This window comes from Hordeum vulgare, unplaced genomic scaffold (genome assembly GCF_904849725.1).
Source record: "Hordeum vulgare subsp. vulgare unplaced genomic scaffold, MorexV3_pseudomolecules_assembly, whole genome shotgun sequence".
Taxonomy (NCBI): domain Eukaryota; kingdom Viridiplantae; phylum Streptophyta; class Magnoliopsida; order Poales; family Poaceae; genus Hordeum; species Hordeum vulgare.
The window spans coordinates 2215-14770 of NW_025422590.1; the positions used below are offsets into that span (position 1 = coordinate 2215).

At 36.6% G+C, this 12556-nt stretch overlaps 2 protein-coding genes and 1 non-coding gene across 3 annotated transcripts; 1 reads left to right on the plus strand and 2 right to left on the minus strand.

Moving 5' to 3' along the window:
- Positions 1-252: 252 nt before the first annotated feature.
- Positions 253-2672, minus strand: LOC123420793 (ATP synthase subunit beta, chloroplastic). The gene has a single exon (XM_045107431.1). It carries the CDS (start codon positions 2047-2049, stop codon positions 553-555), a length of 1497 nt encoding a protein of 498 aa, XP_044963366.1. The 5' UTR covers positions 2050-2672; the 3' UTR covers positions 253-552.
- Positions 2673-2761: 89 nt separating this feature from the next.
- On the plus strand, positions 2762-4375 carry LOC123420794 (ribulose bisphosphate carboxylase large chain). Its single transcript, XM_045107432.1, has one exon. It carries the CDS (start codon positions 2832-2834, stop codon positions 4269-4271), a length of 1440 nt encoding a protein of 479 aa, XP_044963367.1. The 5' UTR covers positions 2762-2831; the 3' UTR covers positions 4272-4375.
- Positions 4376-12482: 8107 nt separating this feature from the next.
- TRNAW-CCA lies at positions 12483-12556 on the minus strand. The gene has a single exon. It is a non-coding gene; the product is annotated as a tRNA-Trp (tRNA).

Below are 12556 nucleotides of genomic sequence, written 5' to 3' on the forward strand. Positions count from 1 at the left end.
TCATTGGTTCAAATCCAATAGTAGGTAAGTAGGTAGAAAAATTACTAGATAGCATTGGACTTACTTCGCTTCGCTATCTAATAACTTTTTCTACCCCTCTTCCCTTTTTCTTTGTATCAACTATAAACCACTGGATTGTCTTCAATTGGATGGGGGAATCCAATTGACAGCCTCGATTCGTATCCTAGCTCGTCTGAGAGCGAGCTTCGCTTCAACCAAATCTTTCGTACCCTCAGCTTTACTCAAGGTTAGCTTCGGCTATTTCAAGTGCCTTTTGAGCTTCTTCCGGATCAATATCACTACCCAGTTCCGCATCATTTCCTAAAATGATGATCTCATTATTAACTATTCTCGCAAAACCGCTCCACAGAACCGCCGTTAACCATTGGTCGTTGAGGAGGCGTATTCTCAAAGGACCCATATCTACTGCTGTGTTAATAGGGGCGTGGTTTGGTAATACGCCAATTTGGCCACTATTCGTGGATAAAATGATTTCTTTCACTTCACAATCCCAAATAATTCGCTTAGGAGTCAGTACATAAAGATTTAATTTCATTTCTGCGATTTGTTCTCCTCTTCTAAGGTTATAGCTTTCGTGCTAGCTTCATCGATGTTACCCACCAAATAAAAAGCCTGTTCAGGTAGGCCGTCTAATTCTCCGGAAAGGATTAGTTGAAATCCCCTAATAGTTTCCGCAAGAGCAACATACTTTCCTGGAGAACCAGTAAAAACTTCTGCCACAAAGAACGGTTGTGATAAGAAACGCTCAATTTTTCTTGCTCTTGCTACAGTTAAACGATCCTCTTCCGATAATTCATCCAAGCCAAGAATTGCGATAATGTCCTGAAGTTCTTTGTAACGTTGTAAAGTTTCCTTAACTCTTTGCGCAGTTTCATAATGTTCGTTGCCAACGATCCGAGGCTGTAACATAGTTGATGTTGAATCTAAAGGATCTACTGCTGGATAAATACCCTTGGAAGCTAATCCTCTGGAAAGTACGGTAGTAGCATCCAAATGTGCAAATGTTGTGGCAGGGGCAGGGTCGGTCAAATCGTCCGCAGGTACATAAACTGCTTGAATCGAAGTTATAGATCCCTTTTTAGTAGAAGCAATTCTTTCTTGCAAAGAACCCATTTCTGTACTAAGAGTAGGTTGATAACCCACTGCGGAGGGCATTCTCCCTAATAAAGCGGATACCTCTGATCCTGCTTGAACAAAACGAAAGATATTATCGATAAATAAAAGCACGTCTTGCTTATTAACATCTCGGAAATATTCTGCCATAGTTAGGGCAGTTAAACCAACTCTCATACGAGCTCCCGGTGGTTCATTCATTTGGCCATAGACTAGAGCTACCTTTGATTCTTCAATATTTTTTTCATTAATTACTCCGGATTCCTTCATTTCCATATAAAGATCATTTCCTTCACGAGTCCGTTCCCCTACTCCACCGAATACGGATACGCCCCCATGAGCTTTAGCAATGTTATTGATTAATTCCATGATCAGTACTGTTTTACCTACTCCAGCCCCCCCAAATAGTCCTATTTTTCCTCCACGTCGATAAGGAGCTAAAAGATCGACGACCTTAATACCTGTTTCAAAGATGGATAATTTCGTATCTAACTCGATAAAGGCAGGCGCAGATCTATGAATAGGGAACGTTGCACTACTATCTACAGGACCCAAATTGTCAACAGGCTCCCCAAGAACGTTGAAAATTCGTCCGAGAGTAGCTCCACCGACCGGAACACTGAGAGGAGCTCCCGTGTCAATCACTTCCATTCCTCTCATCAACCCGTCCGTAGCACTCATAGCTACAGCTCTAACTCGATTATTTCCTAATAATTGTTGTACCTCACAAGTCACATTAATTTGCTTATCGGCAGTGTCTCTACTCTGGACTACTAAAGCGTTATAAATATAAGGTAACTTGCCCGGGGGAAAAGTGACATCCAGCACGGGTCCAATAATTTGATCGATACGACCTGTACTTTTTTCTTCACTTGTGGAAACCCCGGGACGAGAAGTAGTAGGATTGGTTCTCATAATTATCACATAATTAAAAAAAAGGAATTTGTCGAAATTTTTCTTTTTTTATTGTTGAATAATGCCAAATCAAATCAAAAAAAATCCAAAAGTAAAAAGGAAATGAATTAGTTAATTCAATAAGAGAGAAAAGGGGACCAGGACTTGATTTCGTTGCCCAAGCGAATCCCATTCAATCGTTTACTCATGGAATGAGTCCGTTGGAAAGTTCAATCAATCTTTTTTTCATATACATTTTGCCTTTTGTGGAGGATCTGTGCCTACTCTACTTTCCTATCTAGGACTTCGATATACAAAATATATACTACTGTGAAGCATAGATTGCTGTCAACAAAGAATTTTATTAGTATTTAGTTAGGTATTTGCATTCCAAATAAGAAAAGAGACCTATTAAGAACTTGTAAAATAAGGATTAGGGATTAATTTGGGTTGCGCTATACCTATCAAAGAGTATACAATAATGATGGATTTGGTAAATCAAATCCATGGTTTAATAACGAACCGTGTTAACTTACCATAACAACAACTCAATTCCTATCGAATTCCTATAGTGGAATTCCTATAGGATAGAACATACACAGGGTGTACGCATTATATATGAATGAAACATATTCATTAACCTAAGCATGCCCTCAATTTTCTTTAATGAGTTGATATTATATTAATTGAATATCCTTTTTGTTTTACGAGATTTTTGCTAAAGTTTCATTTACGCCTAATTAACATCGAGTAGACCCTGTTATTGTGAGAATTCTTAATTCAAGAGTTGTAGGGAGGGACTTATGTCACCACAAACAGAAACTAAAGCAGGTGTTGGATTTCAAGCTGGTGTTAAAGATTATAAATTGACTTACTACACCCCAGAGTATGAAACTAAGGATACTGATATCTTGGCAGCATTCCGAGTAAGTCCTCAGCCTGGGGTTCCGCCCGAAGAAGCAGGGGCTGCAGTAGCTGCCGAATCTTCTACTGGTACATGGACAACTGTTTGGACTGATGGACTTACCAGTCTTGATCGTTACAAAGGACGATGCTATCACATCGAGCCTGTTGCTGGGGAAGACAGCCAATGGATCTGTTATGTAGCTTATCCATTAGACCTATTTGAGGAGGGTTCCGTTACTAACATGTTTACTTCCATTGTGGGTAACGTATTTGGGTTCAAAGCCCTACGTGCTCTACGTTTGGAGGATCTACGAATTCCCCCTACTTATTCAAAAACTTTCCAAGGCCCGCCTCATGGTATCCAAGTTGAAAGAGATAAGTTGAACAAGTATGGCCGTCCTTTATTGGGATGTACTATTAAACCAAAATTGGGATTATCCGCAAAAAATTATGGTAGAGCGTGTTATGAGTGTCTACGTGGTGGACTTGATTTTACCAAAGATGATGAAAACGTAAACTCACAACCATTTATGCGCTGGAGAGACCGTTTTGTCTTTTGTGCCGAAGCTATTTATAAATCACAGGCCGAAACCGGTGAAATCAAGGGGCATTACTTGAATGCGACTGCGGGTACATGTGAAGAAATGATTAAGAGAGCTGTATTTGCGAGAGAATTAGGGGTTCCTATTGTAATGCATGACTACTTAACCGGGGGATTCACCGCAAATACTACTTTGGCTCACTATTGCCGCGACAATGGCTTACTTCTTCACATTCACCGTGCAATGCATGCAGTTATTGATAGACAGAAAAATCATGGTATGCATTTCCGTGTATTAGCTAAAGCATTGCGTATGTCTGGGGGAGATCATATCCACTCCGGTACAGTAGTAGGTAAGTTAGAAGGGGAACGCGAAATGACTTTAGGTTTTGTTGATTTATTGCGCGATGATTTTATTGAAAAAGATCGTGCTCGCGGTATCTTTTTCACTCAGGACTGGGTATCCATGCCAGGTGTTATACCGGTAGCTTCAGGTGGTATTCATGTTTGGCATATGCCAGCTCTGACCGAAATCTTTGGGGACGATTCTGTATTACAATTTGGTGGAGGAACTTTAGGACATCCTTGGGGGAATGCACCTGGTGCAGCAGCTAATCGAGTGGCTTTAGAAGCTTGTGTACAAGCTCGTAACGAAGGGCGTGATCTTGCTCGCGAAGGTAATGAAATTATCCGAGCAGCTTGCAAATGGAGTCCTGAACTAGCCGCAGCTTGTGAAGTATGGAAGGCGATCAAATTCGAGTTCGAGCCGGTAGATACTATCGATAAGAAGGTCTAAAAAAAAATAAACGAAATAAAAAGAGAAAAAAATAAGTTATGAAATGCAGTAATTCTTCTTTATTCTTCTAATTGATTGCAATTAAACTCGGCTCAATCTTTTTTTTTATAAAAAAGATTGAGCCGAATAAAAATAGATCATGATATGATCATGAGACTTGACAAATCGAGATTCGTCTATTCTATATATCTAGAATATATATATATATTAAGGTATAATACAATAAAGAAATAAAAAGAAAATAATAAAATATAGTAGTATCATATGATAATGGAATCAAATACGCAGTATTTACAGAAAAAAGTCTTCGTTTATTGGGAAAGAATCAATATACTTTTAATGTCGAATCGGGATTCACTAAGACAGAAATAAAGCATTGGTTCAAACTCTTCTTTGGATTAAGGTGGTAGCTGTGAATAGCCATCGACTACCTGGAAAAGGTAGAAGAATAGGACCTATTCTGGGCCGTACAATGCATTACAGACGTATGATCATTACCCTTCAACCGGGTTATTCTATTCCACTTCTAGATAGAGAAAAAAACTAAAGGAGAATGAATGAAAAAAGACATAGTTTGGAAGTTAGACCTTTTTATAAGACTCTCTTTCAATTTCAAAAAAGAGGACGTTTGAAACTTTTAACAGGCGTAATCGTGAGTCAACATGCTAGAACTAGATAAGGAAGTTTTCTATAACCTTAATAAAAAGGATAAAAAGGTAGTTTTAGTTTATGACTCCGATCAAGAGCGAGAAATCCTTGATTTGGGATTGGACATAGAACCTGGACCCATCGGAGAGACGTTGAAAGGAGCGTATCCTGATGGTAAGAATTATACTTTCGTGGAAATACAGCGCTATAGACTTCAGTGTGGTAGAGTAGACGTTTTGTTCCTAATTTTTCTGGACCAAACCTCCGCTCCGACCCAACGATACAATGAATTTTTTCTGTTCATATTCATAAATAAAAAAGATTAGGAATCGCAATGCTACTATATGCGTCCAGAGCAGTATTTTGAATACTATTCTTCTATAATCCATTATTGCGCGGGGTCTTACTAACAGGACTTCGCGGCACAGGACGGGTCTTCGTCGAAAAGCTAACACCACCCGGCATTTTCATACCCTTTCTTTGGGTGGTATATCGCCTTTAAAAGTCTAAGAGGGTAGTAGGGGGGATCTTAAGAGGGTAGTAGGGGATCTTAAGAGGGTAGTAGGGGATCTATAGTAGGTAAGATAATTTGCCCTTTGATTTTGATTGAATATACTATTTTTCTGCCTTTACCACGCATTATTGTATGCGCTTCTAGAGAAGTATGTATGCAGGAAGTAAATTCTAGTCGCTTTCTTTTGAATCCAATTTCAAATTAGATTAGAAAGATAGAAAGGCCATGAGGATGGGAAAATAAAAAAAATCTTTTTAATTAGTTCTCCTTTTTTGGAATTTTCTTATTATCCTTATCATTTTTTTTACAGAATATTTTGCAAACTAAAAAAATACAATAGTCAATATTCCTTATAATAGATATACTTAATTATATCATAAGAATCTTAAGATATTTTTCGACTAGATAGAAATAGTAAATTTGAATTGAGACACCTATTCCATGACGGATTTAAACTTACCTTCTATTTTCGTGCCTTTAGTAGGCTTAGTATTTCCGGCAATTGCAATGACTTCTTTATTTCTTTATGTGCAAAAAAAAAAGATTGTCTAGTATTTTTTAGTGTAAGTAATATAATATGGTAGGGTATGTGACTTTTTCTACACACACTTTCTACACACAAATGAAAAACGGCTATGGATGCAGATATAGGCTACGAGCATAAATGCATGAATATGCAGAGCTTGGTATAGCGAGTTTTTTTTTATTTATTTTAATTGAATCAACGAATATTTTTTGAATAGAAAGTCAATGTATCTAACCTATTATTTCACAGGAGTACTAGTTGCTGAAGGCGATTTCAGAATCAAAAAAAGTAAAGGCAAAATTATTTAGCTTATTCTCTCAATTTCAATCGACCGCTGCTGGATTTAGTATATCTAATATGAATTGGCGATCAGAACACATATGGGTAGAACTTCTAAAAGGTTCTCGAAAAAGGAGTAATTTTTTCTGGGCCTGTATTCTTTTTCTAGGTTCACTAGGATTCTTATTGGTTGGGACTTCCAGTTATCTTGGTAAGAATATTATATCTATACTTCCATCTCAAGAAATTCTTTTTTTTCCGCAGGGGGTCGTGATGTCTTTCTACGGAATCGCAGGCCTATTCATTAGCTCCTACCTGTGGTGTACTATTTTGTGGAATGTAGGTAGTGGTTATGACCGATTCGATAGAAAAGAGGGAATAGTTTGCATTTTTCGTTGGGGATTCCCTGGAATAAAACGTCGCGTCTTCCTTCGATTCCTTATGCGGGATATCCAATCAATTAGAATTCAGGTTAAAGAGGGTCTTTATCCTCGTCGTATTCTTTATATGGAAATCCGGGGCCAGGGGATCATTCCCTTGACTCGTACTGATGATAAGTTTTTTACTCCACGAGAAATTGAACAAAAAGCTGCCGAATTGGCCTATTTCTTGCGCGTACCAATTGAAGTATTTTGAGGTATCTTTTTTGAACTGAATTGAATGAAGAAAAGATAAATTGGAAGAAGAAAAGTTTTCTCAACATGGGGAGGAAGTCCCTTCGAAATTGGATTTGTTATTGTAAGGGGATTTTTAAGTATTTATCTAAAGGAAGGAACAAACGAGGATAAGATAAAATTATTTTAAATTTTTTTTGTCGAAGTTAGATATATTGCATACTATTCTTCTCTTCCATTTTCACCCGAAAGGGCTTTTTTTATTCTATTTCACTATTTCATTCCATCTAGATCTAAGAAAGAACCCAATGCACTGAAATTCCACTAATATACAAAAAAGAAGAATAGATACAGGGTATCAAACCTATAGAGTTTTTGCTTCAAAGAAATAGAAATATCATGAAATAGAAATATCATCATATAGAGTCAGGGAATGGAATAGAGTCAGCGAATGAAGCATATTCATTAACAACTCCATTTACAGATCAAAAATGAAAAAAAAGAAAGCATTGCCTTCTTTACTATATCTTGTATTTATCGTACTTTTGCCTTGGGGGGTCTCTTCCTCATTTAACAAATGTCTGGAACTTTGGATTAAGAATTGGTGGAATACCAGGCAATCCGAAACTCTCTTAACTGATATTCAAGAGAAAAGGATTCTAGAAAGATTCATAGAATTAGAAGAACTTTCTCTCTTGGACGAGATGATAAAAGGGAAACTAAAGACACATGTACAAAAACCTCCTACAGGAATACACAAGGAAATAATACAATGGGTCAAAATAAATAATGAGGATCATCTCCATATCATTTTGCATTTCTCGACAAATATAATCTGTTTGGCTATTCTAAGTGGTTCTTTTTTTCTGGGTAAAGAGGAACTTGTCATTTTGAATTCTTGGGTTCAGGAATTCTTCTATAATTTAAATGACTCAATAAAAGCTTTTTTTATTCTTTTAGTTACTGATTTTTTTGTTGGATTTCACTCCACCCGTGGTTGGGAACTAGTAATTCGTTGGGTCTATAACGATTTTGGATGGGCTCCTAATGAGCTTATTTTCACTATTTTTGTTTGTAGTTTTCCAGTAATTCTAGATACATGTTTGAAATTTTGGGTCTTTTTTTGTTTAAACCGTCTATCTCCTTCGCTTGTAGTCATTTATCATTCAATTAGTGAAGCATAAATTCATTTGATCTCCCGATATTAATATTAATCAAATTAGCATCTTTCTTTAGAAAGAAAGCCCTTTTCCATTTTACCAAAATTCTTTCTATTTATACCTGCTTTAAGGTATTCATCATTGCAGTACAACTGTTGCAGTAGAATGCCAACAAATTCGTGTATAGGGAACTAGATTAGCTTAGCTACCTATCTAATTTATTGTAGAAATTCTGGGATCTGTGATTGGACATGGAAAATAGAAATACTTTTTCTTGGGTAAAGGAACAGATAACTCGATCGATTTCTGTATCGATCATGATATACGTAATAACTCGGACATCTATTTCAAATGCATATCCCATTTTTGCGCAGCAGGGTTATGAAAACCCACGAGAAGCAACTGGGCGAATTGTATGTGCCAATTGCCATTTAGCTAGCAAGCCCGTCGATATTGAAGTTCCCCAAGCTGTGCTTCCCGATACTGTATTTGAAGCAGTTCTTCGAATTCCTTATGATATGCAATTGAAACAAGTTCTTGCTAATGGAAAAAAGGGAGGGTTGAATGTAGGTGCTGTTCTTATTTTGCCCGAGGGATTTGAATTAGCGCCGCCCGACCGTATTTCCCCTGAGTTAAAAGAAAAGATAGGAAATCTTGCTTTTCAGAGTTATCGTCCCGATAAAAAAAATATTCTTGTGATAGGCCCTGTTCCCGGTAAGAAATATAGTGAAATTGTCTTTCCCATTCTTTCCCCTGATCCTGCTACGAAGAAAGATGCTCATTTCTTAAAATATCCTATATATGTAGGGGGAAACCGAGGAAGAGGACAGATCTATCCTGATGGTAGCAAGAGTAACAATACAGTCTATAATGCTACGTCAACAGGTATAGTAAGAAAAATACTACGTAAAGAAAAAGGGGGGTATGAAATATCCATAGTTGATGCATCAGATGGACGCCAAGTGATTGATATTATACCTCCCGGACCAGAACTTCTTGTTTCAGAGGGGGAATCCATCAAGATTGATCAACCATTAACAAGCAATCCTAATGTGGGAGGTTTTGGTCAGGGGGACGCAGAAATCGTGCTTCAGGATCCATTACGTGTCCAAGGCCTTTTGTTCTTCTTCGCATCCGTTATTTTGGCACAAGTTTTTTTGGTTCTCAAAAAGAAACAGTTTGAAAAGGTTCAATTGTACGAAATGAATTTCTAGGTCCCGGAATTTCTTACCATCAAGTTGGTAAAAAGCCTCGATTTATTGGCAATTGCTAGAATTATCTATGATCTTTTTTGGAAATCCTTTTTTTGTTTAGACTTTTTTTTGTTTACGAGATGTCTGGAATTCCTTATTTATATCTCATGCAAAAGAAGAGAATCCAAGGCAAAGGCGAGAACAATAAAATTTAAATTTCTTTCGAGGGATTGCAGGTCTTCTTAATCGTCTATTCGGCACAAGAAAAAGGCTTTTTCTTGTGCCGATTCTTCTTGTATCAAAATAAGAATCCTTTTTCTTCCTAATTCGTCAAAGATTACTTTACTATTTCTTCTTTATTCGGGTCTGTCTCTTGGGCCTCTTTTTCTTTTGCTTAGGTTTAGCCGAGGTAGTGGACAAACAGAGGGGAAGAAAATATGGCGGGGGACAAATTTCTTGTGATTGTAAGCAAATAGAATTGCTTGGCTTGTTTAATTAAGTTTAACTTCAAACTTACAGAAATTTTGCAAAAAAAAGTAAACTCTTCCATTGAAGGTTTTTTTTTTATTTTTAGGCTAGTTGAATAGTTTTGATTAAGGTTTTATTAGTTTATTACTCGAAACTAAATCAAGGATTTTCAGGATACTTCCTTTGTGGAATAAGATATTGGATCCTCGAGTGATCTCTTTTTCTTGTTGCTTCATAAGAGTGAATCGAATAGATTCAATTCGCGTTATAAGAGTAAAAATTCCGCGGGTCCTTTCCGCTCTAATCAGATAAAGGGGGTAAGGACCCGCTAAGCTCCTACTTTTTCATGTTTACAATCTGGTCCCTCCGATTACTATAGAGATGAACCCAATCCAGAATATGAACCATAAAAGAAAACACCTACTAAACCAATCACAGGAATACCAGCTACAGTACCTATCAGCCAAAGAGGAATTCTTCCAGTAGTATCGGCCATTTCCCCTACTTTCCTCCACATTTTATCAATTGGTCATGCTAGAGACAAAAACAGTCATGGGTAGTTATAAGGATGGTATCTTTCCAAATGGGATAAGAGAATTCTTATTAGTCTCTTTCTTTCTCTCAATTGAAGAAGTAATTGGAAAATAAAACAGCAAGTACAAAAATGAGTAATAAACCCCAGTATAGACTGGTACGATTCAATTCAACATTTTGTTCATTCGGGTTTGATTGTGTCATAGTTCTATAGTTGGAATTTGGTTTATCGTTGGATGAACTGCATTGCTGATATTGATCCCAAGAAAAAAACAGTAGGTACAGCTAGTCCGTGAATAGCCAGCCATCGCACTGTAAAAATAGGATAGGTTCGATCTATGGTCATTGAGGGCCTCCTAAAAGGATCTACTAAATTCATCGAGTTGTTCTAAAGAATCAAAACGGTCGGTTATTAACGGAATTCCTTGTCGGCTTTCCGTGAAATATTCGTTTGGCCTAGGACTTCCAAACACGTCATAAGCTAAACCCGTACTGACAAATAACCAACCCGCAATGAATAGGGAAGGTATAGTAATGCTATGAATAACCCAGTATCGAATACTGGTAATAATATCAGCAAAAGAACGTTCTCCCGTGCTTCCAGACATGCTGAACTCCCAAAATTTTTGTACATTCAAAAAAGGAATTGATTCCGTAAAAGATGGGATCAACCAGTAAATAGAAAATTACTGATATTTCATCCTTGTGAGATTGTCAATTTTGTACCAAAGGTGTATTTTGAGTATACCGAATTAGTATAGCTATCCTTCCTATGGCACAGCAATCTGGTTTTGCCTGGTTCCGAAACATAATTACTTTTTTTTGTCTATAGGTAAGCTATATGTTATTCAAGGCGTCAATAGAAAACCCCTTTTTTGTAGGTTCTATTTATTTTCCTTGGCTTCGGAATAATAGAGTAATTCGGAATAGCAGCCAAAATCTTGGGAAAATCTAAGTTAATGATCAATAGGTTTGGATAAATAATTTAGGAAGGATATTCTCATACTGACACAATACAAGGACAAGTATATATATGTGAAATTTATCCTTTCATAATTCGTAATTAATCCTTGTCTTGTTTGTTGGATTAGGTCTAACTTTCTTGACCAAACTGCGAGCGTGGAACTTTACGAGATGAAATAGGGAAAGACAGAAGATAGAATAGAACTTAAAAGGATAATTGAAGTGACTCGTCTTCGAATCTACTTTGGTTGGAGTTCGAAAAAGGAATAAAAATAAAGTAAATTCAAGGAAGAGCTTTCTTTTTTTTTTAACAGACCCTCGGGAGGTCGTGGAATGCTTTTCTTCTCCTCTTATTCCATATAGAATACAATCAGTTAAAATTAAAATAAGAAGGAATAGGGGAATATTCGATCGTTCAGTCCAAAAAGAGGGTCCTATTGAAAAAGAAATTATCCAAAATAGAAAGAAGTTTTTTTTTCAAATTCAATTGTTTATTTATCTCTTATTCCGAAATTTCCCTGAAAATCCAATTTCATTTTTTCATTCAATGGGGTTATATGATCTAGTTCTTAATATTATTACTTTACTCAATTGAAAAATTCCATAACAAATCTCTTGATTCGAAATTAGGGACTCATGTATCATCTGATGAATCCACTTTCTTTTACACTTCTGTATCTCACTCTATCTTGTTTTTTAGTATTATCTAAAATAACTGATGAATTATGAATTTTCCATAACTTAGGTAAATGCTTTACCAACATATGTAGTGTAGTAAAAAAAAATAAATGGAATTTAACTCTTTCATGCTTACTTTAACTAGTTATTTCGGTTTTCTACTGGCTGCTTTAACTATAACCCCAGCTCTATTTATTGGCTTGAACAAGATACGTCTTATTTGAATTGACTGAATAATAATAATTCAGAAAAGCAAAATCTTTCTTTGGGATTCCTGATATTCTACGACTCTTTTCCAGACTAATTAGGAATTCTTTTCTTGGTCATTGAGATTCGTGGATAATTTAGAGTACTATTTAGGGATAGATCGTACCTCTTTTTTTATCCCCCCGAACAAATCGAAATGATTGAAGTTTTTCTATTTGGAATCGTCTTAGGCCTAATTCCTATTACTTTAGCGGGATTATTCGTGACTGCGTATTTGCAATACAGGCGTGGGGATCAGTTGGATCTTTGATTGAGTCATTTTTTTTTTTTTATTGACCTCCTCTCTGGTCTGGAGGAGGTCAAATTGGAGTTACAATTCAATTTTGTTAAATTATTTTACTCTGCTTCGACATAAGATAGATGGAATCACGCTCTGTAGGATTTGAACCTACGACATCGGGTTTTGGAGACCCGCGTTCTACCGAACTGAACTAAGAGCGC

Bases quoted from the DNA above. Each gene is read 5' to 3' on its own strand.
- LOC123420793 (XM_045107431.1), bottom strand. From the start codon at position 2,049: ATGAGAACCAATCCTACTACTTCTCGTCCCGGGGTTTCCACAAGTGAA.
- LOC123420794 (XM_045107432.1), top strand. From the start codon at position 2,832: ATGTCACCACAAACAGAAACTAAAGCAGGTGTTGGATTTCAAGCTGGT.